Source organism: Eretmochelys imbricata, chromosome 10, assembly GCF_965152235.1.
Source record: "Eretmochelys imbricata isolate rEreImb1 chromosome 10, rEreImb1.hap1, whole genome shotgun sequence".
NCBI classification, from domain to species: Eukaryota; Metazoa; Chordata; order Testudines; family Cheloniidae; genus Eretmochelys; species Eretmochelys imbricata.
Genome location: NC_135581.1, coordinates 85,046,753 through 85,073,875, shown reverse-complemented (window position 1 = coordinate 85,073,875; position 27,123 = coordinate 85,046,753). Strand labels below are relative to the sequence as shown.

General features: G+C 45.2%; 1 protein-coding gene and 1 long non-coding RNA gene across 6 annotated transcripts in view; both read right to left on the bottom strand.

Moving 5' to 3' along the window:
• TP53BP1 (tumor protein p53 binding protein 1) overlaps positions 1-19,931 on the bottom strand; it is a 71,542-nt gene extending 51,611 nt beyond the window's left edge. For 3 of the 5 annotated variants that reach the window (XM_077828542.1, XM_077828545.1, XM_077828547.1), the window contains exons 1-11: positions 19,797-19,931; positions 19,106-19,281; positions 18,840-18,927; positions 18,424-18,511; positions 17,910-17,992; positions 16,929-17,090; positions 16,381-16,462; positions 10,694-10,878; positions 8,773-8,899; positions 5,738-5,832; positions 1,084-1,289 (exon numbers count right to left, since the gene is read on the bottom strand). In XM_077828542.1, coding sequence (XP_077684668.1) covers positions 1,084-1,289; positions 5,738-5,832; positions 8,773-8,899; positions 10,694-10,878; positions 16,381-16,462; positions 16,929-17,090; positions 17,910-17,992; positions 18,424-18,511; positions 18,840-18,927; positions 19,106-19,273 — 1,284 coding nt within the window. In that variant the 5' untranslated portion in view covers positions 19,274-19,281; positions 19,797-19,931. The remainder of the gene's footprint in view (positions 1-1,083; positions 1,290-5,737; positions 5,833-8,772; positions 8,900-10,693; positions 10,879-16,380; positions 16,463-16,928; positions 17,091-17,909; positions 17,993-18,423; positions 18,512-18,839; positions 18,928-19,105; positions 19,282-19,796) is intronic. The other 2 variants (XM_077828543.1, XM_077828546.1) reach the window with 2 other exon arrangements.
• Positions 19,932-21,129: 1,198 nt separating this feature from the next.
• On the bottom strand, positions 21,130-23,248 carry LOC144271603 (uncharacterized). The gene is made up of 3 exons (XR_013347375.1): positions 22,905-23,248; positions 22,179-22,225; positions 21,130-21,444 (listed from the first exon to the last, which is right to left on the bottom strand). It is a non-coding gene; the product is annotated as an uncharacterized LOC144271603 (long non-coding RNA).
• Between the last annotated feature and the right edge of the window lie 3,875 nt (positions 23,249-27,123).

Here is a 27,123-nt window from a genome sequence, read left to right as displayed (position 1 = left end):
CTTATGCTCTAATAAATTTGTTAGTCTCTAAGGTACCACAAGTACTCCTGTTCAAGTTTTAAGGGGACTATTTTCCACTTATCTGATCAATAACTGCCCTTCTGCTGTGAAGGGAAGTGACCATCATTCATCATCATCTCAAAAGAGACGACTGTGTGGTCAGAGGTGCAATGATGGATACCTCTTTGATCTCACATGACACACCCCCCAGCATAAACACAGGGAAGGAAGAAAGGTGCTATGTTGTCAGCCAGGTGCTAGGAAGCTATGCAAAGTGCTCTATTAGGTTTTTCTACAGCAGCAACCAGCCACGATATCAGAGCACCAAAGTCACCTTTTCCTCAGGAAGAGACATTATTAACTGGTGTGTCTTGGTTAAATTCTCCCAATAAAACCTTAAACCCCACCCCCACCTACTCTTAGGTGGATGAAAAGAAGTCTTCTTAAGTCAAAAAAGCCACACGAGTCCACTATTCAAAAAGGATACCTCACTTCCTGTAGCAAAAGGTGCAAGGGAAAGACCAAAATGACATTAGACAGGAAATTCTTAAAGGAAAACTGCAATGATTAGTTACAGGCCTTAAAAGACTACGTTTTAAATGCAGTGCTACAAAAAATCAGTGCTTCACTCTCTCCATAATCAAGAGTGGTGCTGGGGTCTCACACAGCCACCATTTTACTGACATATCCCAGCAGAAGACTAGCCTGAGGATTAGTTTGAGACATAGGATATGCAAATCAGAATCAGAAAGAGACTTCCAAAGCCATTGTAAAGAGAATCTCACGTGTTTCCTAGGACAGACTAAAAGACAGGCAGCAAGAATAAATCAGATAAGAGTCTCTTAAATCACATTGCAGTTTTCTTCCAAGAATACAATGGTACATGGTGGGTGTAATAGAATACCATAGAATGACTAGTGGGGATGAGGAAGATCTCTATAGCCAACTAAGCAGGAGAACCCCACACATCAGGGTACAGAGAATGAGCCAAAAACCAATCCCCTACAATCAACCATGTACCAAAACTTAAGGGACCACGGTACAGGAAGAAACTAAGGGGGGAAATTCCACTTCAATACCCACATGGGAAAACTCTGGTTGTGATGGTATAGGGAAGGATCCAGGAACAAAGGCTGGGGCACTCTGGGATACAGGAGTTGAAACCTGTGGCAGTACATGAGGTTCTGGTGGGACAGGTGGACTGCCAGTGTCCACTGGCTCATCTCCTTTCTGCTTCTCCTGTAGAAGGTCTCCTCCTTCTGCTGGAGCAGATATATCCATCTGCTCATCTGATTTAAAAGACGGAAATTAAAAAGTTAATTATAGCTGCAAGCAACACCTTAAAATTAATGGTTAATATATTCCATTAGAAGATCCTGTTTAGTTGCTGATAGCTTTGCCAAACTAATGGTTTGTGTTGAAATTTTTCATATGAGGCATCTGTCTCAAGCTGAATTCTTTTGGGAAGAATCAGCAAAAGTGGTTCAGCCATTTCCTAGGACCAGGTTAGGAAGCAATATGTTTTGCCCATGTTAAAAAATTCATGCAACCATTTTATTAGAGAAATTCTAGCACATCTCTGTTTTGAATAAGGGACTTGAAATTTGCCAGAGGGTTTGCCCTGGTATCAGGGATGTGCGTTTTGCCATCTCTGTGAAAATAAACCTAAATGTACCCATGTTATAACCCCCGGTGGAAAATAAAATAAAATCTGTTTTGCACATGCTCAGTAGAGGTTGTTCCGAGTCTGGCAGCATTATTCTCCCCCACTGAGCATGCTCCATCCCCACCCAGCTCCTAAATGTCAATTGAACCATGCATGCACCATACCACAGAGCAACTGAGCACGCTATTTCAGGGCTGTGCAGAATTTTTCCTGCAATTGCTCCTCCCAGCAACTGGGGTCTGCTGTGGCACTGGGCACCAAAACGGAGCAGGGAAAGTGTCTTGTGTGTTGTCTCGGATTTCAAGCCAAAAGCCACCATTATGACCATCTACTCTGACCTCTGGTATAACAGAGGCCAGAGAATTGCACTTGGTGATTCCTGCATCCAGCCCATAACTTCTGGTTGGGCTGCAGCAGATCTTTTAGAAAAGAGACATACAATCTTGATCTAAAGACTCCAAATGCAGGAGAACCCACCACGGCCCTGGGGAAATTGTTCCAAGGGTTAATTACAGTACCCAAAAAAAAAAAAGTCCCTTTTTTCTAGTCTGAATTTATCTAGCTTCAGTTTCCAGCCACAGGATTTTTAAAATCTATTGTAGGCACTTTTACGGTCCCCTTTATCCTAATATTCAAGCACCTAAAAATTTTAATGTAATTATTCTCCCACACAGCTGTTGTGCAGTAAGGAAGTGTTATCCCCATTTTACATATGGGGAACTGAGGGAGAGAGAGATTAAGTGTCTCATGGTACGATGGCATATACAAACCATATACCAGGCAACAAGGGGCTCAGGAGCTTCTCTGAGCTCAGCACAGACTGGAGAAGTTAAAAGGAGCAGAACAGCTCACCTGTGGGCAGGCCAGGGAAGAGAGAGGACCTACACCTTGCAGCTCCTAAGGGAAAGCAGGATATCTCCCATCCACAGCTGCTTGAAGGTTCCCCCCCAAGGGAAGGGAGGACCTACTTTTTATCAACTCTGAGAGGGAGGCATTTCCCTCTCTCACATACTAACCCAGCTTGTGTATATTGATTCTGTGTTTTGTTTATAGACTGCCCCTGAAAGGAAGAGACTTAGAACTGAACTGACCAGAGGGCCAAGGAATGAGAGGAATCAGCTGATGCCCCAAAAGGGAGAAAGCTGCCATGCCCGGACACAAGGAGGTGCCATGCAGTGAACTGACCCCCTTCACGTTTTCCTGTACAGACTGTGAACAACAGAGGGATGATACGAAGTGGCCCAGGGAAGGCAGCCTTAAGGCATTCCTGGGCATTAGATGCTTTTGTTGCCCTTACAGAGCCCTGGGCTGGAGTGGGAAGGCCTAGCTCCCCTCCTAAAAACCCCTCTGCAAGTCAAAGGCCTAAGCCCCTGACTACTAGGCAATGCTCCCCACGAGTGAATCATAGAATCATAGAATATCACGGCTGGAAGGGACCTCAAGAGGTCATCTAGTCCAACCCCCTGCTCAAAGCAGGACCAATCCCCAGTTAAATCATCCCAGCCAGGGCTTTGTCAAGCCTGACCTTAAAAACTTCTAAGGAAGGAGATTCTACCACCTCCCTAGGTAACACATTCCAGTGTTTCACCACCCTCCTAGTGAAAAAGTTTTTCCTAATAGCCAACCTAAACCTCCCCCACTGCAACTTGAGACCATTACTCCTTGTCCTGTCCTCTTCTACCACTGAGAATAGTCTAGAACCATCCTCTCTGGAACCACCTCTCAGGTAGCTGAAAGCAGCTATCAAATCCCCCCTCATTCTTCTCTTCTGCAGACTAAACAATCCCAGTTCCCTCAGCCTCTCCTCATAAGTCATGTGTTCCAGACCCCTAATCATTTCTGTTGCCCTTCGCTGGACTCTCTCCAATTTTTCCACATCCTTCTTGTAGTGTGGGGCCCAAAACTGTAGGACACAGTACTCCAGATAAGGCCTCACCAATGTCGAATAGAGGGGAACTATCACGTCCCTCGATCTGCAGGCTATGCCCCTACTTATACATCCCAAAATGCCATTGGCCTTCTTGGCAACAAGGGCACACTGCTGACTCATATCCAGCTTCTTGTCCACTGTCACCCCTAGGTCCTTTTCTGCAGAACTGCTGCCGAGCCATTCGGTCCCTAGTCTGTAGCGGTGCATTGGATTCTTCCATCCTAAGTGCAGGACCCTGCACTTATCCTTGTTAAACCTCATCAGATTTCTTTTGGCCCAATCTTCCAATTTGTCTAGGTCCCTCTGTATCCTATCCCTACCTGCCACCGTATCTGCCACTCCTCCCAGTTTAGTATCATCCGCAAATTTGCTGAGAGTGCAATCCACACCCTCCTCCAGATCATTTATGAAGATATTGAACAAAACCAGCCCCAGGACCGACCCTTGGGGCACTCAACTTGATACCGGCTGCCAACTAGACATGGAGCCATTGATCATTACCCGTTGAGCCCGACAATCTAGCCAACTTTCTACCCACCTTATAGTGCATTCATCCAGCCCATACTTCTTTAACTTGCTGACAAGAATACTGTGGGAGACCGTGTCAAAAGCTTTGCTAAAGTCAAGAAACAATACATCCACTGCTTTCCCTTCATCCACAGAACCAGTAATCTCATCATAGAAGGCGATTAGATTAGTCAGGCATGACCTTCCCTTGGTGAATCCATGCTGACTGTTCCTGATCACTTTCCTCTCGTGTAAGTGCTTCAGGATTGATTCCTTGAGGACCTGCTCCATGATTTTTCCGGGGACTGAGGTGAGGCTGACTGGTCTGTAGTTCCCAGGATCCTCCTCCTTCCCTTTTTTAAAGATGGGCACTACATTAGCCTTTTTCCAGTCATCACTTCCAGAGTGAAGACCACCACAAATGGTTAAGGCATTAGAATGCCATCCTAGAGAACTGGATTCTACCTCTGCCTTTTCCACAAAGCTCCTACAAGATGCTGAGCAAATCACTGAAATCAATCCTTCCACCAGTGGTCACTAATTGTGTGTTCCTAATTTTCTGGGAGCCTAGCTTGACACACCTGGGGCCACATTTGCAGAAGTGCTGAGCTTTTCAATTGTACGTGAAGTCCAAGGGGTTCTGTGCTTTGAATATGAAAGGTGCTAAAAAATGCTAAGTACTATTAAAAAAAAAAAAATCAAGCTTTAAGCGTCTCAAGTTGGGCACTCAGAATTAGTGAACACTTGATAACTTTGGCTTTAACGTCACTTTCTTGGTTCTTAATCTGTAAAATAGGGATAATACCACCTGACTTTGCATGGGTACTGGTAAGAGAATCATCTGAAAATAATGTCTGAAGCCCCCAGATGCTACAATGAATACACCATAGCAACACCCATGAGGAAATTAATAATTTTCTATTCAGTGCAGGGTTTGGATAGTGTATGTTTTAATAAGGCCTGGAGTCACACTTTGAATGAGAAAGATAAGAAAAATATCAAGTATTCGGGGGGGTGAAGAAAAATATCGAATAGCTATCCATTCATTGAGCACTGTCCTTTCCGTGCACTGAATGAGGCAGGGGTCCTGTGGAAACAGTAGTATGTGATTATAAAATTAAAGATGGTATTATAATGCACAAGGGGTCTGAATTAAGGTACAGTGATTCTTTAATGTAGTTGTCGGCTCCCCACCCCTCCAAATATATTTATACATAAGAGAAGAGGGATTCCTGCTGCCCTGCAGTACCTATCCTGTTGCATGAATGCCTTTCCTCCAAGGAAGCACAATGGCAACTGGCCCTCGGCATCCCGTGTTCAGTGCATCCCCATCTTACCAAGAGAGAAGGGGGAAACTAGCTGATGATGCCCTACTCTTCATGTACTATCACCTTCTCCCAAAGGTACAGGGAAAGCCAATGCGGGAGTGGCCCATTGCATGTGCACTTAAGGAATCAATCAAGTTTGAAGACTCTTGAGGAAGAGCTGTATAGGGGGAGAAGGAGAGGCGCTTGTTATGCAGATTACCATATGGACATGATTCTAAGCAGTGTTTGGAGGAAGCTAGACACACAGGCTGGAGGAGTGGGTATAGGGAAAAGCCAAAACCAGATCAGTATTCACAGAAGTTTTACCTTTTGTTTCTTCCTGTTCTGTGGGACTGCTGGAGATGATAAGAGGATGGGATCTAAAGGCATCAGGAGAAGGAGTAATTAGGCCTGAAGAATAACTGCAGAGGAATAAATAAATAAAAATAAAATCACAGATCACTTAATGCTTTAGTTATTTCTCATACTCCACAAGAGTAGCTCCACGCTTTCACAACGGGAGCCTGCTTCACCAGCTAACACAATCAAGCCAATGAGCCTAAATCCCTCAAATGACTGCAGAGGAGTACAGGCAGGGGACCCGCAGCTCAGTTTCCATGTAGCAACAGTCTACAGATCACAACACATCCCAAAAGCAGGGAGAATCCTACGTATTCAGACTGCAGTTAAAATAATTTGACAGATGTGAAAACAAGCATTGTACTGACATACAGAAAAAAAAACTGTCAAGAATGGAGGAGACCTCTAATTCAGTATCTTGTCTCAGATAATTGCCAATATTGGATACTTCTGAGGAAAGTGCAAGGAACTCTGGGGTAGAAAGTTATGCAATAACATCCTTCGGTTAAGAAGAAACCTGCCCGGAGAGGAAGTTAGTGGTTGACTTATGCTCTGAAGCATGTTCCCTTATTTATCATCTCAGGTACTTATCTGCTCCCCATTATCAAAGTACCTGAATGCCTCACAATGTTTAATGAATTTACCCTCACGGCACCTCACAGTGACAGGGAAATGCTGTTATCCCATTGTACAGATGGGGAACAGATACAGACAGGCTAAATGAGTTGCCCAAGGCCATACAGGAAGTCTGTGGTGGGGCATGTACTTGAACCCAAGCCTCTCAAGTCCATTGTACCGTTTTTATTCTACCTAATGAAGCTGTGCATTACTCCTCATGTTAGTGCGTAGTCTGATTTTTACTAAGATCTTGCCTTAAGATAACACTGAAGTCAATGAGTTTTACAGATTAGTTATACATTGTACACAAATTTCCTCTCAACAGCTTTAAACTGCTGTCTTTGAGTTTAACTATGTCCCCTTGTTTCTTCTATTATGAGAAGAGATAAATGGGAATCATTCATACCATTCATTGTTTTGTATCCTTCTATCACGAGGATGGAGTACCAGTTCTGAACTGTAGCCCAGGAAAACGATAGAGGTGTGCAGGAGAAAGAAAAAAGCCATACTGGAGATAGTCAAGGATGGAATTTGAAGAGAAGAACTCCAGACAGCAGCTGTAAACAGTCTGTTCAATGAATTTAGAAGTGAAGGGGAGAAGAGATGGGGCAGTCGCTGCAGGACTACATGGGGGTCAACCATGTGGAGGTTTTTTTGTTTGTTTGTTCTAAAGGTGGGAGAGACTAAAGCAGCTTGTACAGTAGAAGGAGAAGAGAGACAGATTAATAAGGACAAAGGGTGAAGAGAAGAATGGGTGAAAGGGAGATTAGTGCCTGGGTGGGGTTACGAGGGTAGGCTGAAGGGTTAGAGGACAACACCAGAGGATGAAAAGCTCCTGCATGAGTGACGGGGCAATGGGGAAAGTGGTGGGGAGGAAGGGAAGGCTTAGAAGTCATCAAAATTTGGCAGTTTTGTTGGGGGGGGGGGGGTGAAGAGAATCAGTAAAGATCCTGTGTAGAGTGAAGTGGGGCTGGGGAGAGGTTTGAGAAAGGAGTCAAAGGTGGTGAACAGGTGAGTGGGACTGCGCACACGGGAATCTGAGTGGAGAAGCAGAGGGCCTGGCTAGGATGTTAGCAGAATTGAAGGAGGAGAGAACAGTAGTGGAGAAAGTGACCATGCTCACTGAACTACTGCCAGATGTTCTGCTGTGAGAATGTGGCAGTGGAGGACGCAGATGATGGGGAAGAGTTAGGGTGGGCCTTGTGATGGGAGAGAGGGGCAAAGAAGTCAAGTGTGGAGGGGAGTGTAGAATGCAGAGAATCGACAACCATGTCATGGGAAGAGACAACAGGGAGGAGCAAGCTGAGAGTGGAAAAGAAGTCACTAACACTGATGGTCTGGAAGTCTCAGAAGCATAAGATGGTGGGCAGCAGGCAGATATCCTATCTTGAGAGAGACCAGGTGATTGGCAGAGTGGAGGACTCAGTGATGAAGAGGAGATCAGTGCTTGGTGAAGATATGAATGGCTATCCTAGGGAATGGGAAAGTTGATCCAGTTTGCAGGTCAAAAGAAGCAATCTGTTCTATCCTTTACCGGAAGAGTTATCTTTGTATCATCAGCAGAGGACTTTGTCTGACCACACTCATCTTTAGTACCAGTCAACTTCCCCCCAGTTTCTCCTAATTTAAACTATACGCCTCCACCCTAGCCACAGAAAATTAACAAGGTGTTTTTGCATCAGAAGTATGGCTCCTCTGAATAAAATGGAGACATTTCCTTTTGTGTAGGCACCCCTTTCCCCAAATAGCTCCTCAATGCCTAACAAGTTTTAAACCCTCTTCTCAGCTGTAGGTAGACACTCTGAAGTATCCCCGTTCAGTCACTGAAGTTTATTTCAGAGACAGCTAGCAAGGAGATCCTGAAGTGTGCATGAAGCTGGGGACACCTTCCCCAAGAAAGCTATTGGGAGTTCAGGAAAACTGATGGAAGATAATGTAGCTTAATCACTTTGGAGGCTAAAACCAAACAGATTTTACAACTCCTCTACATCCTGCAACTTGGCATAACCTGAATAGAACCAAAAGGCAAAAAAGAGTAATTCTCTCCCAAGCAGCATGAAGTCCCCACTCATCTAACAGAAAACCCTGTAAGGTCCCCTATTCTCCTTGAGGAAGGCTGAAAGGTTACCAATGAGCCCAGTGTCTTCCCCCCTCTGGAAACCCATGTGAAAAGCCAGAATTATACCTTATTAGCTATTAAGCTTCGAAGACTTCAGTTTGCAGAAAGCCACAATTACAATGTAATCCATGTTAGAAGATTTAACCCCACCTGCTGTGCTGGGCTGTTTGTCTCAGTGACTTTCATCCCATGCAGGACAAGTGCATATTAGAGGTGTTGGTTGTGTGTTGTGGGGTTGTGTTGTTGTTTTGTTTTTTTTGCTTACGTGGAAAGACTCTCCTGACCAAGGGACTCCTGCACAGAGAGATGCAGGAGTTGCAGAGTGCCAGCAGGGGTGCATGCCACGGAACCTCCCACTTCCACCCTGGTTATGGTACAGTCACTCTCTGAAGCTATTTGGAGCAAGAGGAAACAGACTGGATTATTATAAAGCAAGTTATCCAGATAAAATCATGAGTGATGATTTTCACTTCTGCAAAGTTACCTCCCAGTTTGACAAAGACCAATATTCTCAGTGAGACAAAAATGGATTTTGGAACCACAGGTCCAAGGCACATGAAATGCAAGTGTCATATCCCTAAAAGGTAAAAGGCTTGTTACTGGCTGGCAAAAGTGGCCTGCTCCCTCATACTGGATTATAAGTGTTTACACTAAAGAATTGTAGGAAAAAATTCTCAATGGTTCCAATACCAGTTCAGCCAAATCCAGGTTAGAATTGGTGGGAGCACTAGTATAGACAAGGCTCTGGCAACAACAAAGAAGAAAACTCACTGCTTTTACCGTTTTCATTAGATAAGTAGATTTTACATCCAGAAGGTTTAACAAAGTTATATCAATTTAACTAAAGCTGTTTAAAAATCACACCTGTTAGTTAAACCAGTGCAATTTTGTTTTGACCCGGCCTTTAAACCATGATCAAGTCACCTTTTTAAATTTCTTTTCAATAACTAAGTAAAATGTCTTAAGTCTCTCATGGTAAGGCATGTTTTACAGACCTCAATTCATTTTTGTGACTCTTTTCTGAAACCTCTTCAGTTTTTCAATATCCTTTTGTAGTATGGATACAAGAAGGGGGCACAATATTCCAGTAGTGGTCTTATAAGTGCTACATATACACAACCTCCCCATTCCTCCTCTGTATATTCCTGTTCATACAGCCAAGTTTTGCTAAACTTACTGAAAAGCAAGTGTAACTGAAATATAGTAAATTATTCTGGCTGCTGAAGCCTTTACACTAGCACTTGTACCAATTATAATGCCGGTTCAGCTGAACCAACAGGAATTTTTGGGCTAAGTTTCCGCAACATGGACAAGGCTTAAAATACAAGCCCATGCTTTTTCCTAGTGTCACAAGAACAATTAGCAGTTTTATGGCCATGCTTTTTTTTTTTTTTTTTTGGGGGGGGGGGGGGGAGAACATGCAGGAAAAAGTGAGGAATACTCAAACAACCCATTCTAATGGCATTATTGATTCACTTCAGAACAACGAGAGAACATCTGAACACTCCCCACATAGGCGAAGGCTGTGTTTTGCTTTCCAGAGTACTTTCACATGAACAGAAACATTCATTTAATCAAAACACACCCAAAGCATTCTGCCCACTGTAACCTGCTTCCCTGTAAGATGCCGTCAAAGGGCACATCTGCCCAGTAATGTCCCTTAAAAAGTCCACACAGTCGAGATATTCAAACATTTCGCCATCTGGGATCCAGTTTAAATCTTGTATAAAGTCTTTCAAAACAGAAGTTAAACCTACAAAGTCTTCATCCCAATTTCAGCTAGGCTGAGCATCTGTCTTCTCATTACAGTTCAATATTTTTGCTCCAAACCCAAGCTGGGCATAGCCCTTCCCGCTGAGGATCGGTCTTCCTGATCTCCCAGCACCTCTTGCCTAGAGTTTGGCCTTCTCCACTGGACTTCCCCCTCTCTGATGACTTCCCCCTGCTGATTCAGGGCCTCATAGGAGCTTTCTTGCTCCTACAGTGTTTCCAGGCAGCTGCAGACAATCACCCTTATAAGCCCCAGGTCCAGCTGGGCAGCAGATAATCAGTCCAGTTACACTGGACCTTACTTCGTCTTAAAGGGGCCAGTCACCCTGTGACAGATGCATAGCCCCCAGCTAAAAAATAGAACAGTGACTGCTCCCTTAGGATGGATACTTTGGCATTAGTTGGTCTGTTTTTACCTGTTGTGTGGCTCTGGGAAAACATATCTTCCTGAGTTGACAAAATCTCTGACTCCTGCAGACCAGGATCAGGTGTCTTCTCAGCCTGCAACCCACTTTCAAGCACATCACAGACAGACATTTGTATCCTGCTGGTCTCTTTGTGTTGCTGTGGAATTCTGGGAGAGCTAGACATAACCTCTGACCTGGGAAATTCAATTTATAGTAGTGTTGCAGAACTATCATGAATATTTACCAGCCCAGGTACAAAAATCTTCTCACTCGTCCTCACCACAATAGCAGGGACAAAAAATATTTTTACCCACGTCAAAATACACCTGCCCAAGGTGAATATGGGGTGGGGGTAAGTAGAATTTAAAGCAGAGTTAAACACTTTGTATTATAAAGTAAACTCAAGATTCTGATTTCAGCTCATTACAAAGTTGCAAAAACAGGTTTTAAATACAATTTTAAAACATTACTTATTAGGGCTGTGATTAATTGCAGTTAACTCATGCAATTAATCTCAGTTTTAATCACACTGTTAAACAATAGAATACCAATTGAAATTTACTAAAATATTTTGGATGTTTTTCTACATTTTCAAAAATATTGATATCAACTACCACATAGAATACAAAGTGTACACCACCATTACACCACACCAATACAAAGTGGCCACCATTCCAGAAGACATGCTTCCATGCTGATGACACTCGTTAAAAAAATAGGTTTCAGAGTAACAGCCGTGTTAGTCTGTATTCGCAAAAAGAAAAGGAGTACTTGTGGCACCTTAGAGACTAACTAATTTATTTGAGCATAAGCTTTCATGAGCTACAGCTCACTTTATCGGATGCATACTGTGGAAAATACAGAAGATGTTTTTATACACACAAACCATGAAAAAATGGGTGTTTATCACTACAAAAGGTTCTTCCCCCCCCCCCACTCTCCTGCTGGTAATAGCTTATCTAAAGTCATCATAAAAAACTCATAAAAAAACAACCTTCCACACAAACTTCCTCGTGGCTGGACTTTACTAAAATTAGACAAGCCATTTACAACATACACTTTGCTTCTCTACAAAAGAAAAAGGACACTAAACTTTCTGAACTACTACATGCCACAAGGGGCCACAGCAATGGTTCCCTCAACCCACCCAGCAATATTGTTAACCTATCCAACTATACACTTAGCCCAGCAAAAGCAGCTGTCCTATCTCGGGGCCTCTCCTTCTGTCCCTCCACCCCCACAAACATGATACAGTTCTGTGGTGACCGAGAATCCTATTTTCGACGTCTCCGACTCAAGGAATATTTCCAACACACCTCTGAACAACGTACTAACCCACAGAGACCTCTCTACCAACACTACAAAAAGAAGGATTCTAGGTGGACTCCTCCTGAAGGTCGAGACAGCAGACTGGACTTCTACATAGAGTGCTTCCGCCGACGGGCACGGGCTGAAAATGTGGAAAAGCAGCATCACTTGCCCCACAACCTCAGCCATACAGAACACAATTCCATCCACAGCCTCAGAAACAACTCTGACATCATAATCAAAAAGGCTGACAAAGGAGGTGCTGTTGTCATTATGAATAGGTCGGAATATGAACAAGAGGCTTCTCGGCAGCTCTCCAACACCACTTTCTACAAGCCATTACCCTCTGATCCCACTGAGAGTTACCAAAAGAAACTACAGCATTTGCTCAAGAAACTTCCTGAAAAAGCACAAGATCAAATCCGCACAGACACACCCCTGGAACCCCGACCTGGGATATTCTATCTGCTACCCAAGATCCATAAACCTGGAAATCCTGGGCGCCCCATCATCTCAAGCATTGGCACCCTGACAGCAGGATTGTCTGGCTAGGTAGACTCCCTCCTCAGGCCCTACGCTACCAGCACTTCCAGCTACCTTCGAGACACCACTGACTTCCTGAGGAAACTACAATCCATCGGTGAGCTTCCTGATGACACAATCCTGGCCACTATGGATGTAGAAGCCCTCTACACCAACATTCCACACAAAGATGGACTACAAGCCGTCAAGAACACTATCTCCGATAATGTCACGGATAACCTGGTGGCTGAACTTTGTGACTTTGTCCTTACCCATAACTATTTTACATTTGGGGACAATGTATACCTCCAAATCAGCAGCACCGCTATGGGTACCCGCATGGCCCCACAGTATGCCAACATTTTTATGGCTGACTTAGAACAACGCTTCCTTAGCTCTTGTCCCCTAACGCCCCTACTCTACTTGCGCTACACTGATGACATCTTCATCATCTGGACCCATGGAAAAGAAGCCCTTGAGGAACTCCACCATGATTTCAACAATTTCCATCCCACCATCAACCTCAGCTTGGTCCAGTCCACACAAGAGATCCACTTCCTGGACACTACAGTGCTAATAAACGATGGCCACATAAACACCACCCTATACCAGAAACCTACTGACCGCTATTCCTACCTACATGCCTCCAGCTTTCACCCTGACCACACCACACGATCCATCATCTACAGTCAAGCTCTGTGATACAACCACATTTGCTCCAACCCCTCAGACAGAGACAAACGCCTACAAGATCTCTATCAAGCATTCTTACAACTACAATACCCACCTGCGGAAGTGAAGAAACAGATTGATAGAGCCAGAAGAGTTCCCAGAAATCACTTACTACAGGACAGGCCTAACAAAGAAAATAACAGAACGCCACTAGCCGTCACCTTCAGCCCCCAACTAAAACCCCTCCAACGCATTATCAAGGATCTACAACCTACCCTGAAGGATGACCCAACACTCTCACAAATCTTGGAAGATAGGCCAGTCCTTGCCTACACACAGCCCCCCAACCTGAAGCAAATACTCACCAGCAACCACATACCACACAACAGAACCACTAACCCAGGAACCTATCCTTGCAACAAAGCCTGTTGCCAACTGTGCCCACATATCTATTCAGGGGACACCATCACAGGGCCTAATAACATCAGCCACACTATCAGAGGCTCGTTCACCTGCACATCCACCAATGTGATATATGCCATCATGTGCCAGCAATGCCCCTCTGCCATGTATATTGGTCAAACTGGACGGTCTCTACGTAAAAGAATAAAGGGACACAAATCAGATGTCAAGAATTATAACATTCATAAACCAGTCGGAGAACACTTCAATCTCTCTGGTCACTCGATTTCTGATCTCAAGTGACTATCCTTCAACAAAAAAACTTCGAAAACAGACTCCAACGAGAGACTGCTGAATTGGAATTCATTTGCAAATTGGATACAATTAACTTAGGCTTCAATAGAGACTGGGAATGGTTGAGTCATTATAAAAAGTAACCTATTTCCCCTTGTTTATTCCTCCCTCCCTCCCCCCCGCCCCCCCCACTGTTCCTCAGACATTCTTGTTAAACCCTGGATTTGTGCTGGAAATGGCCCACCTTGATTATCATACACATTGTAAGGAGAGCGATCACTTTAGGTAAGTTACTACCAGCAGGAGAGTAGTTGGGGGAGGGGGGGAACCTTTTGTAGTGATAAACACCCATTTTTTCCATGGTTTGTGTGTATAAAAATATCTTCTGTATTTTCCACAATATGCATCTGATGAAGTGAGCTGTAGCTCACAAAAGCTTATGCTCAAATAAATTGGTTAGTCTCTAAGGTGCCACGAGTACTCCTTTTCTTTTTGTTAAAAAAATAATGCATCAATTAAATTTGTGACAGAACTCCTTGGGGGAGAATTGTAGGTCTCCTGCTCTGTGTTTTACCTGCATGCTATAACATGAAATATATAGAAGTCTTGGATGATAACTCACCATGTTGTTCGTTTTAAGAACACTTTCACTGCAGATTTGACAAAATGCAAAGAAGGTACCAATGTGAGATTTCTAAAGACAGCTACAGCACTTGACCCAAGATTTAAGAATCTGAAGTGCCTTCCAAAATCTGAGCGGGACGGGGTGTGGAGCAAGCTTTCAAAAGTCTTAAAAGAGCAACACTCCGGTGCAGAAACTACAGAACGTGAACCACCAAAAAAGAAAATCAACCTTCTGCTGGTGACATCTGACTCAGATGATGAAAATGAACATGCATCGGTCTGCACTGCTTTGGATCTTTATTGAGCAGAACCCTTCATCAGCATGGATGCATGTCCTCTGGAATGGTTGTTGAAGCATGAAGGGACATATGAATCTTAAGCGCATCTGGCACGTAAATATCTTGCAACATCGGCTACAACAGTGCCACGTGAATGCCTGTTCTCACTTTCAGGTGACATTGTAAACAAGAAGCGGGCAGCATTATCTCCTGCAAATGTAAACAAACTTGTTCAGCCAATTGCTCAGACAAACAAGTAGGAGAACTGAGTGGATTTGTAGGCTCTAAACTTTTACATTGCACTCAAAAATAAAAACAGTTATGTAACAACAACAAAAATCTACATTTGTAAGTTGCACTTTCACAATAAAGAGATTGCACTATGGTATTTGTATTAGGTGAATTGAAAAATACTATTTCTTTTATTTTTACAATGCAAATATTAATAAAAAATAAATATAAAGTGAGCACTGTACGTTTTGTATTGTGTTGTAATTGAAATCAATATATTTGAAAAAGTGGAAAACATGTAAAAATATTTATATAAATGGTATTCTGTTTTTTTTTAATCAACTTGACAGCCCTATTACTTATAGGACAGGAAGCAGTCATCATGAAAACTGGGCAATGCAAATGGAACCTAAAGAATACACTTTGCCAGTTAACAGTGAAACTGGAGAGTTTAACCGCTGTAAGATTTATAAACTAAGAATTACTAATAAAAACTTAACATTTTTGGTTAAACAACTTATAATTATAAAACTTACAGTGAAATTCTCCAATACCCAACAGAGTCCCTGCTGGGAGTATCATTAGACTCCTGAGAGACCACAGCCAATTCCCTGAAAACAGGGACAGACAGTGATGTGGGTTTCAAAATGTCCTTTAATAAATATATTGCTTTCTAAAGTTAAAAATGAAACACTAACATTTTCTTCTAGCCTATTGCATTGCCACATAAAAAAAAAAAAAAAAAAAAAAAGGTCATGTTTCCTTGAATGCTCCTACACCATTTCCACCCCACCCCCCTTCCCAGCCAGGAAAGGATGGGAGCTCTCCTCAGCCACCATTACTGAGACATTCCTTTCAGCAACTTCCACTATAGGAAGTTTTCAAGCAGTGTGACAGGTCACTGAGCCAGAACTGCTGAGCCAGCCCTCTGTCACTCCAGCTCCAATTAAGGGAGGTGAACCGGAGCTGGTTGGACCACCTGGCCCTAATTTGGGAAACAGAGACAGCTGCTGCCTAATTAGGCTGGGGCTGTATAAAAACCAGGGGGCAGCAGGAAGAAAAGGAAAAGGCAGGTAGTGGAAGCAGGCAGGTAGCGGAAGCAGGGAGGTAGCTCTCTCCTTCCTTCCGCCTGCAGAGAATAAAGAGTTACTGAAATGGTGAAAACGTGGTGGGAGCACAGCCTGTAAATAAACTGCACCAATGGTTACTGAACCCAGGGTCTCTTGGTCTTAATCAGCCCAAGGGGCAGGAGCCAAGAGGGCCCTGCAGCACATTGTTACAACCAGTAATCCTTGCTGTTTTCTCAGCTTTCCTCCTTCTGCATGCCCCCGCCCAAGGTACCTACAGAGAGGGCAGTTGTTTTACCTTCCAGACTTCTCTTGCCAGCACTGTGCACCTGTGTAACTTTCTCCAGCAGACAGAGCTTCACTCCTAACTATGTGCAGCTCTAGCAGGAGACACAGAAAACATTTGTTACTCAGTTTAAATAATCTGTGCTGACAAGTATCAACAAGTGTTTGGCACTTCACATAACACAGATATCAACACAACCCTGTCATGAATTTACAATATAGAAGGTCCACTGATAGAGAAAACTAGAAAGGGATTGTGAGGTCTGTAGCAAAGAATAGATTCAGTGTCAGATTTTCTGGATTTTTAGAAGTTAGCTAAGAAAAGAGGCACTCATAGAAAGACAGATGTTGACACTTGGGCAACACCACAACAGTGAAGGAACAAGCCCGAAGGAAAAAAGGAAGTCAGAATTCTCCTTTTCAAGCTTTGGGCAGCTTTAATATCATTCCTGATCTTGCACTTCGTATCAGAGGAAACATGCCATCTACAACTCAAAAGGAAGCAGAGAGAAATTTACCATCTAAGGAAAAGGCTTTTTATGAACAAGACTATTTACATACCCTCATTAGGGTCATTCCTCATGGGATTAGAACAGGTAGGGACAGTGCCTGACGGCTGAAGCTGGTGACCTCTGCCCTCTTCACTCAATATTGAGTCTCCCTCAAAGTCCTGACTTTGTGAGAGTTCCAGAGCTCCAAAACCCAACTGCGATGTGCCAGAGTCTAGCACCAAACATCCATAAAGAAAAAAATAATTTATGTATAAATTGCCATTAGAATTAACACCCACTGCACACAAACAAAATAGCTAGCTCACAGACACGTTCCCAGACAGAGGACGCATTAAAGTGCCTACTATAACTATGAGCAACTACCCACGGAGACAGAAACTCAGCTGCTCTCAGTACTCTACAAAAGCTGCACAGCCTCTCTTTGATAATTAAAAAAAAAACCAACAACATAATCGGTATAATGGTTGACATTAAAAAGCCATCATTTGCCAACAAGTTACCAAACAATGGTACCAGTAGTGTACAGTATCCCAGGAAATAATTGTGGTAATTCAGCCTCCAAGTGTAGCACTTGTGGGTAAACGCTAACATTTAATGACAACCATCACATCAAGTTTCCTTTACAGCTAGCATAACAAACTTTTAGGAAAAAACCAACTATTTTCTAATGATCTGGCTACTTCCATGCCCCTCCTAAGCCCCTTCCTGTCCTAAAGACCTGAGCCAGCACAAGGATAAGAATTACTCCACTGACATCCGAGAGGGTGTATGGGTGGGTAGAAAACTGGTAGTTTTCAAACACGCGGCACACAATCAGTATTGATTTCTAAAGCCCTAAAGTATTTGGGGATGAGCTCTCTAGGCAAATTGTTGATTTCTTAACAGTTGCTTCATATTATCTTAATCTGATGGGAAACAGTGAGCCTGCTAAAGGGGAAAATTATATGAATGCAGACACATGCTAGTGGAGCTCCAAGCAGATTTTAATGCTCTGAGGAAGTCACGGAAGGCTCTAGAGCAGAAGAATTACCTTCAGCACCCAGCAAGTGGGTAGTGCAGTGTGCAGCATCTTCACCTGCCTCCTCAGCAGCAGCTGCTACCATCTCAAGAACCCTGCAGTGGAGAGAAGAGATGATCTGGACAGTCAGAAACATAGCACACTGGGTTTTTTCTTCAGGCTGTTTTCTTAAGTTTATTTTTATTTTTGTTCACACATGGGTCCCTCAGACACCCTCAGCATCTTAAAAAACAAAAAAGAAATCAGTGTCCCTTGAATTCAGGGCTGTTCCTCAGTACATCTGAACCATCCCAGAGGATCACACAGATATCCAGGGAAATGAGCTAAATTGCACAAATAGGATTTTCTTCTGCTTTCTGAACTGATTTGCTATTGTACTGTTACACATCAGTTAACCCCAGCAGCACTGGCATTCCAGGTATGCCACCACATAAGGGGGAAACGTCACAAAGATAATCCCTCTAAGACAAACAGAAATGGAGTTGGAGATGGGGGCAGGGACAAAGTCAAGGAATATTCTATCCACCTGTTCTTCCTGGTAGGCTGAGGCAATCGATCAATAACTTGGCTGAGCGAACCTGTCGCATCCTGATGGGTAGAACTGTCCATGGGCTCTGAAAACACAATAGGCCATTAGAATGGAAGAGAGGCAAACTTCTGGCTATAGGGACAGACACTGAGAAGTGAGGAAGTCAGCAGCGCTCTGACAAGAACAGCTCACTGTTATATCTGCTTAGCCCACTCACCCTTTTCACGGTCACATGCCCTGATACTCAACTCTTCACAATAATTTCCAAAGCCCTGGTACCATTCTCTCCAAAGCCAGCAACCCCCAAATATCTCATCAACACAAGCATTGCAGGAGAATGAATTTTAGAGCAATCAGAGAATGTTAACTTCTCAGAGATAAATAAAAGGTAAAGTTACTTATGGCTCCCTCACCTGTGAGCTGTTTTTCCTCAAGGCCTCTGTCTTCTCCTCCTCCTCCACCACCAGCAACCAGTTTGCTACCTTGAGGGCTGGTCATCTCCTGTAAAACACATGCACCTGATTTCTACATCTCCAGTTCTTCATTAAGCACCTGGAGAGAATTCAGCCTCAACTGAGCTTACTTCTCCCACACAGCCCAAGCAAACACATATATACTTGCTGGATAGATGCTTGTATTTCACTCCCTTCCTACCTCCCTCAAAGGAGCTTCCACTCACCAATACTGGGCTCTTGCAGTTGGGAAGACGTAGGGCTAGCAGGCTGATGCAGCCATGAGCAGCGTCTTCCTCGATCACTGCACTCTCTGGCTGGGAGTCCTCAACTATCAAGCAGGGAGTGTCCTGCTGAGAGAAGCCTAAATCTAGCTGGCTCTGGCTGGGGTCCATCCACTGCCCTAAAGAGAGAGGACAAAGGGGTCAGCGCAGCTGGAACTTGCTCCAGGTACCGTTGAAGTTATTCTGTCTCCCCCTGGTGCCTAGGCAGAAACAGGAGACAGATACCAGCACGCAGAGGCACCCACCCAAACCAGCTTCTAGCTCTCGCGCCCCGCCTTGTGTAGGGCCGGTGCCCAGTCCCTCAGCTCCCCATCCTGCATGAGACTCCCTGCAGGCACGGCACAGCCGCCCCGTCCCGTCGGACGCCCTCACCTCCCCGGAGCCCGTGCGCCACCTGCCCCCGGGCACTGCAAGGTGAGGCGGGACAAGAGGGAGGCAGTTACCAGGGCTGAGCCCCGGGCAAGCGTCTGGCCCTGGGTTAGGCCCGCACGCGGCGGCCCCGGCTCACCTCACCCCGCGGGCGGCCCCTGCTCTGTCGCCCCCCGCCTCTCACAGCCCCCCTCCGGCTCTCACCCTCCCAGCAGGGTGCCCAGAGGGCAAGTGTGACAATCGGCACGGCGGCAACAGGGCCTACCTCAAGCGACGCCCCTAAAAGCGGGGCGGCCCCCGCAGTGTCGGGACGTCGGGACCCCGCGCCGCGCGCCCCGCCCCACGGCCCCCCAGCCAGGGCCGCAGCCAGCCCCGCCGCTTGCCTGCTTCCCGCGGCCGCTCATGCTTCAGCCGCGCCGGTGGGAGCCGCCGCAGCGCGTCCCGCCCCACGCACGGCTGCGTGGTTACCACAGCAACGCCGAGCTTCTCTCCCCGCCCCTCGGGCTCCGACGCCGGGGAGCCGACCAGGCCCCAGCAGCTGCGGGCGGGACGGGCACAGGCCGGGGGCGGCTGCGGAGTAAGCGAGGCGGGGCCGCCCGCGGTGCACGCTCCCAGGGAGCGGCTGGGCCTGCCTCCCGCAAGCCCCGGGCCAGGTGCACTACAGGAAACTGCTCCGTGGAGCAATGGGCTACTTAGGGTGGACTGAGCATGCGCGCATGACCCGAGCATGCTCAGTAAGATCTGCTGAAGCCACTGCCCTTCACTCTGCCCTTATTCGCGGTAAGAGTCTGCTGACTGCTATTCACGGGGTGGCAAAGGGGCAAATCAGAGGAGGGGGTGGCCAGGGTCTGAGCAGGGGGTGAAAATTGACCGGTCAAGGGGAGTCAAGCAGCTGGAAGCAGGGTTAGGATAGGGCTGAAGGCAAAATCAGGAATGAGGGGGGAAGAGACAGAGTTAAGCCCAGGCGTGAGGCGGTGACAGAGGGCAAAACCCTGACACAGGCAGGGGCAGAGGGGGTAACAGTTACCCCGGTGGACTGAGGCACCAGTGCTTAGCAAACAAGAGGGTGGGGGGAGCAGAGGAGCTTTTTTATTTCCCCTGCCACCGACAGCACCTCTCAGCATGGGCTTCCCAGGGCTGGGTTCTTAGAGGCACACGCATTCCAATGCTTTTTCTTAAAGACACAGGCATCCCCATGCCTAGTCACTGCAGCTCCTCTTTGATGTAACCAGCTGAGGTGCATGAAAGCCCCCTAAGCTTATTTTTACCAGCTTAGATTAAAACTTCCCCAAGGTACAAACTATTTTACCTTTTGCCCTTGGACTTTATCGCTGCCACCACCAAGCATCTAACAAATATGTAACAGGGAAAGAGCCCGCTTGGAAACGTCATTCCCCCCCAAATCCTACACCCCCTTTCCTGGGGAAGGCTTGATAAAAATCCTCACCAATTTGCGTAGGTGAACACAGATCCAAACCCTTGGATCTTAACAATGAAAAAGCAGTCAGGTTCTTAAAAGAAGAATTTTAATTGAAGAAAAAAGTAAAAGAATCACCTCTGTAAAATCAAGATGGTAAATACCTTACAGGGTAATCAGATTCAAAACATAGAGCATCCATCTAGGCAAAACCTTAAGTTACAAAAAGACACAAACACAGGAATATACATTCCATTCAGCACAGCTTATTTTATCAGCCATTTAAACAAAACAGAATCTAACGCATATCTAGCTAGATTATTTACTAAATTCTAAGACTCCATTCCTTTTCTGTTCCCAGCAAAAGCATCACACAGACCTAATCACATCAGCCACGCTATCAGAGGCTCGTTACCTGCACATCTACCAATGTGATATATGACATCATGTGCCAGCAATGCCCCCTGCCATGTACATTGGTCAAACTGGACAGTCTCTACATAAAAGAATAAATGGACACAAATCAGACGTCAAGAATTATAACATTCAAAAACCAGTTGGAGAACACTTCAATCTCTTTGGTCACTCTAATCGATTACAGACCTAAAAGTGGCAATTCTTCAACAAAAAAACTTAAAAAAAAACAAACTCCAACGAGAGACTGCTGAATTGGAATTAATTTGCAAACTGGATACAATTAACTTAGGCTTGAATAGAGACTGGGAGTGGATGGGTCATTATACAAAGTAAAACTATTTCCCCAAGTTTATTCCACCCCTCCACTCCCCACTGTTCCTCAGACGTTCTTGTCAACTGCTGGAAATAGCCCACCTTGATTATCACTACAAAAGGTTCGTCGTCGTCATCCCCGCCCCCCACCCCCAGCTCTCCTACTGGTAATAGCTCCCCTTAAGTGATCACTCTCTTGTTACAGTGTGTATGGTAACACCCATTGTTTCATGTTCTCTAAGTATATAAATCTCCACACTGTATTTTCCACTGAATGCATTCGATGAAGTGAGCTGTAGCTCACGAAAGCTTATGCTCAAATAAATTTGTTAGTCTCTAAGGTGCCACAAGGACTCCTTTTCTTTTTGCAAATACAGACTAACATGGCTGCTACTCTGAAACATACCACAATTAGTAGGTCTGCAAATTCATATAAGAGTTTCTTCAAAACTCTTGGGTAAATGCCATCTGGTCCTGGTGACTTGCTACTATTTAATTTACCTCTTCTATTGACTCCTCAGTCTGGGACCATTCCACAGATTTGCCACCTAAAAAGAGAAGCTTGAGTTTGGGTACCTCCCCCAGATCCTCTGCAGTAAAGACTAATACAAATAATTCATTTAGCTTCTCTAACAACTGTCTTGTCTTCCCTGAGTTCTCCTTTAGCACCTTGATTATCCAGTGGCCCCACTCACTGGCAAGTTTGCTGCTTTGGATGTACTCAGGGCTGTTCCTAGCCATTTTGGTGCCCTATGCAGTCCCCCCCATGGGGGGGGGCTGGCCCCAGGCCTCCGCGGAGGGGGGGTCAAGAGCAGGCTTGGGGGGCGGGGGAAAACTGCCCCCCAGCAGGAGCAGGCAGAGCAGACTGGGCTGGGGCTGGGTCGCTCCACTTCCTGCAGCCCGGTGAGTGCAAGGCAGGCCCAACCCTGCACTCACGGGGCAGCAGGAAGTGGAGTGACCCGGCCCCAGCCTGCTCTGCTTTGGTCCCCTGGCTCCCAGCTTTGGGGACCAAGAGGGAACCTCCCCCCAGCAGTCACTAGCAGCACAGCTGGGAGCCAGCAGCGAGGAGTGGGCTGGGGCCGGGTCGCTCCACTCGCCGCTGCCCAGTGCGTGCAGGGTGCCCTACCCCTGTTGCAGTCCTCAGGGGAAGGGGTGGAGTGGGGGTGGGGCATGTGAACAATGGCTGCTACCTGTAAGTTCTGAGTCATGCATGGACACGTGACTTACCCATGTGACTCCCAAACTCCATCTTGTAGCTGGGATTCTACACGGAGGGGTGTCTACCCACAAGAGAAAGTCTATTTAAACGTCTGGGAGACCCCTCCATTTTGTCTTCAGTTGGCTCAAGAGATAGCCTCTCCATCCCCAAAGGATACCTAAAAGAAACTGGAACAAAGGACAGTAACCACACGGGTGTGAGTGATTGCTGAACCCAGACTAGAAGAAGGCTAGTCTGTAAAAGAGGCTTATTGGAACATCTCTGAGGGTGAGATTTTATCTGTATTCAGTTTCTTATTGTATTAGGCATAGGCTTGTGTGTTTTATTTTATTTTGCTTGGTAATTCACTTTGTTCTGTCTGTTATTACTTGGAACCACTTAAATCCTACTTTTTGTATTTAATAAAATCACTTTTTACTTATTCATTAACCCAGAGTATGTATTAATACCTGGGGGAGGAGATCAGCTGTGCATATCTCTCTATCAGTGTTATAGAGGGCAAACAATTTATGAGTTTACCCTGTATAAGCTTTATATAGGGTAAAACGGATTTATTTGGGGTTTGGACCCCATTGGGAGTTGGGCATCTGAGTGGTGGAGACAGGAACACTTCTTAAGCTGTTTTCAGTTAAGCCTGCAGCTTGTGGGACGTTGTTCAGACCTGGGTCCGTGTTTGTAGCCAGCAAGCATGTCTGGCACAACCAGGCAGGGTTCTGGAGTCCCAGGCTGGCAGGGAAAGCAGGGGCAGAAGTAGTCTTGGCACATCAGTTGGCAGCCCCAAAGGGGTTTCTGTGATCCAACCCATCACAGTACCCCCAGGATTATGTGTACTTCCTGGTTGAGAACCACTGCTTTAGATGTCAGTAATGCCATCAACTCTTGCAGGAGAAACACAGATTCCTGAAGCCAGGTCCTGAAAGGAAAGTAAAACAGGAAATTTTTAAAATATTTTGTTATAAAATATTCTCATTTTTAGTTTTTAAAGCCACTCATTTTTGGTTTAAATTACTTTAATCAGATTATGTATATATTTAAAGGGCTGTTTAGTGTGCTTTTAAATTATGTTGATTTACAGTGGAATCAAGCTACCATACTTACAAGTATATGATCAGATTACCAATAGTTAATGAACTCTGTCAAATGCTGTGCTGCTGTTAAAACTGTGGAATACTGAGAGGAGGTTGGAGTTGATAGCATATGTAATGCAAGCCAATTCACTTTTGTGTAGTGTTCTCCAGACAAAATATTTTTTAAGTTTATGTCTGTATTACTGCAGCATATGTAAATCCATAAATATGACAAATAGATTAATAAACACATGTTTATCATACATGCAAAAAACAGGTTAATGCAACCTTAAGTCAGATTTTCATCACACAAACATTAGGAAATTCAGAATTCTCAACAGTTTAGCTGTCCTGTGGGGCATATTACCATAGGGTCTTTTATTACGTGATCAAAACATATACAGTAATACCAAATGCTATGTATGTGCATCTAAGGTTGTAAGTTAAATAGAAATAAATTTATTTGGACAGTCTTACTGGAGAAGAATTAACAATATTCATCTTACAAGCCTTCAAGTCAGCAACCATGATGAGGACAACCATTCCTAATGGTCACAGCTGGAATCAAGAGTCCAGTATGAAGTTGGAACAAAACCAGAGTGAGACCAAAGCTGGAGCAGGCTAAGGTTTGGCACATCCACTGCTATTCTCAGACAGGAGCAAGCTCACAGCCCTCAAGTAACATTAATCAGGGTGAGCTGCTCTGCTGTGCCTCCTGTGAGGCTTATATACCTACCCTAAAAGTCTCCAGACCACCTCCTGGGTTGTGGATTGGCTGGAGCCTAGCATAGGAATGACTTCGTGTACCTGGCTTAAGCAGCCTAGCGGGGAGGAGTGGTTGACCTGCTTCCCCTTTCCCCTCTTCTCTCTGGTGTTTTCCCCTCTCTCCCTGCTCATTATGACGGGGGACATGGGTGGGACCCCTCAGGTGGACCCCGCCGCCCCTCCCCCGCCTGCCCCCCCATCACCGCCCCCAGCCTCTACCTCAACCACCGCTACCAAACCACCTGCTATCGCCCCCGCTGGGGCACCAGCAGCAGCAGGCAACGGGGTGAACTCTGCTGCTGCCATGTCCCTCGCCTCCTCCAATTCCCCCAGCTGGCACGAAAGGCCAGGGCAGGAAGAAGGGGAAGGGCCCCGCCAAAAAGACTAGGCCCTCCATGGCAGGGGCTGCCCCAATTGCTGTGGCCCCGCCACCGGCCGCCATCCATCCCCGTTGCTCCCTCCACCAGCTCTGTGGGTGCCCCTCCCTCGGCCCCCAGGGCGTACACCCAGGTGGCGGCAGCTGCCCTGCCTGCTGCCACGTCATCTCTCCCGACCACCGCCTCTGCTAGCATCTATAGCGGCTGGGGCCCCTTCCCCAGCTTGACCAGGAAACATGGTGTCCGTTGCCTCCTGGTGCCCACCTTGCCCCACGTAGAAACCTATATGCGGGTGTTGGCGGGTGTGGTGGGGCCCACAGCCGTCATGGCAACCTCCAAAATGTATGGAAAGGTCATCTTCTTCCTAGTATCGGAGGCCTCCGCCCAGGAGGTGGTGGAGAAGGGCCTGGCGGTGGGGGCGGGCGTATTCGTCCCCCTGGAGCCGCTGGAGGACCTGGGTGTCCGAATAGTCCTGACCGCTGTCCCTCCTTTCCTTCCCAATGCCAAAAAATTAATCAGGCTCTAGTTCAGGGATGACACATCACCTTACACCTGCAGTAAGACAAAATGAAAGGAAGAGAACAACAGCAAGTATTTTGCAACTCGAACTCTAGCAGTTGCTAATAGCCCCCACTTGCTCAAAGGAACTGCACTTTCCTCCGTATTCCTAGCTGTGTGTGGAGATCCTTTGAACAGGTGGGCTGTTAGCAACAATTAGAGTTAAGGTTGCAGAATACTTAGTTATAATCTTCCATTTTTGCATATTAGTAGCTTTCCAATGCATTTGGATCAGATATTTTCTATGCTTGTTCTCTGCCTGAAGGTGAATTGTTTATTTTAACGTAAGTTACATTGTGTCAACCATTTTTTGATTGTGGAAAAATGAACAAATAGTTTTCTTCCATTAAAAATTTCAAGCCATAGAATCACTTTCCATGTTTCCAAGTTGAAACCTGGCCTGGATATAGTCCTCATTGAGGATTAGTGGTTTTGCTTAGTTTGAAAAATAATTGTTTTTATTTTACAAAGCTAAGAGACTTTGAAAATTGTATACTGAGAACATGCAGTAGCTTTGGGTGGGGGGGGGAGGGGTTGTTAAGAGATATGTGCTTAGGTCTTAACACGGAAACTAAGCGTGTTCAGGATCTCACAGGAGACACTGAACATCTTACAGGGCCTTTTATAAGAAAGTAGTGGAGAGGGAAGAGGAGCTCTGCCCTGACAAATCGCCTAAGAGGTCAGCGAGGAGCAGTGGGTGGTTTGTCAGAACAAAGAGCCTTTCCTCTTTGCTTCTCTCTCCATAGACCCCTCCCAAGCTCATCCAAGAAATCACAATATAAATGGCAGCACAGCTCCAACCATTTCTACTGGGAAATGCTGTCAAAGTTAAATAATATCAAATTTAATCATTTTCAGCATCAAAACCTAAAGCTGTTCTGCTGGTTACTAGAATGGCAATCAGGGTTCAGTCTCATCATATGACTGCCTGAAAGTTTTGGGGAGACCTGATGATTCTTCTGTAACACTGTAAACATTTTGCCACTAAAAACTCCTCAAGTTAGAAGGAACTCTACTTCCTGAGCCTTTAATTCCTAGTAATCCTGTGCCCTTTAAAACAAAGTTAGCCCTGTAGACACAGATTCTGATGTAAGGTTCTCTCTCTTTACATGTTCCCATGGACTTCCTACTTTAAATCTTTCTTGCATAGATTCCAAGGCCAGAAGTGATGATTGTGATTATCTAGTCTGACCGCCTCTATAATACGGGCCATAGAACTTTCCCAAAATAATTTCTAGATCATAGCTTTCAGAAAAACATCCAATCTTGATTTAAAAGCATTATGCAGTTTGCCACTTCTACAGAAAAAAGTGGACATACACCGGCTCCTGTAACCTGAGTAGATTTCCTAAGCACTTCAAACAAAACACACTGTTTTAAGTAAAATATAAAACAGATTTATTAACTACAGAAAGATAGATTTTAAGTGATTATAAGTAGCAAGCATACAGATTAAAGTT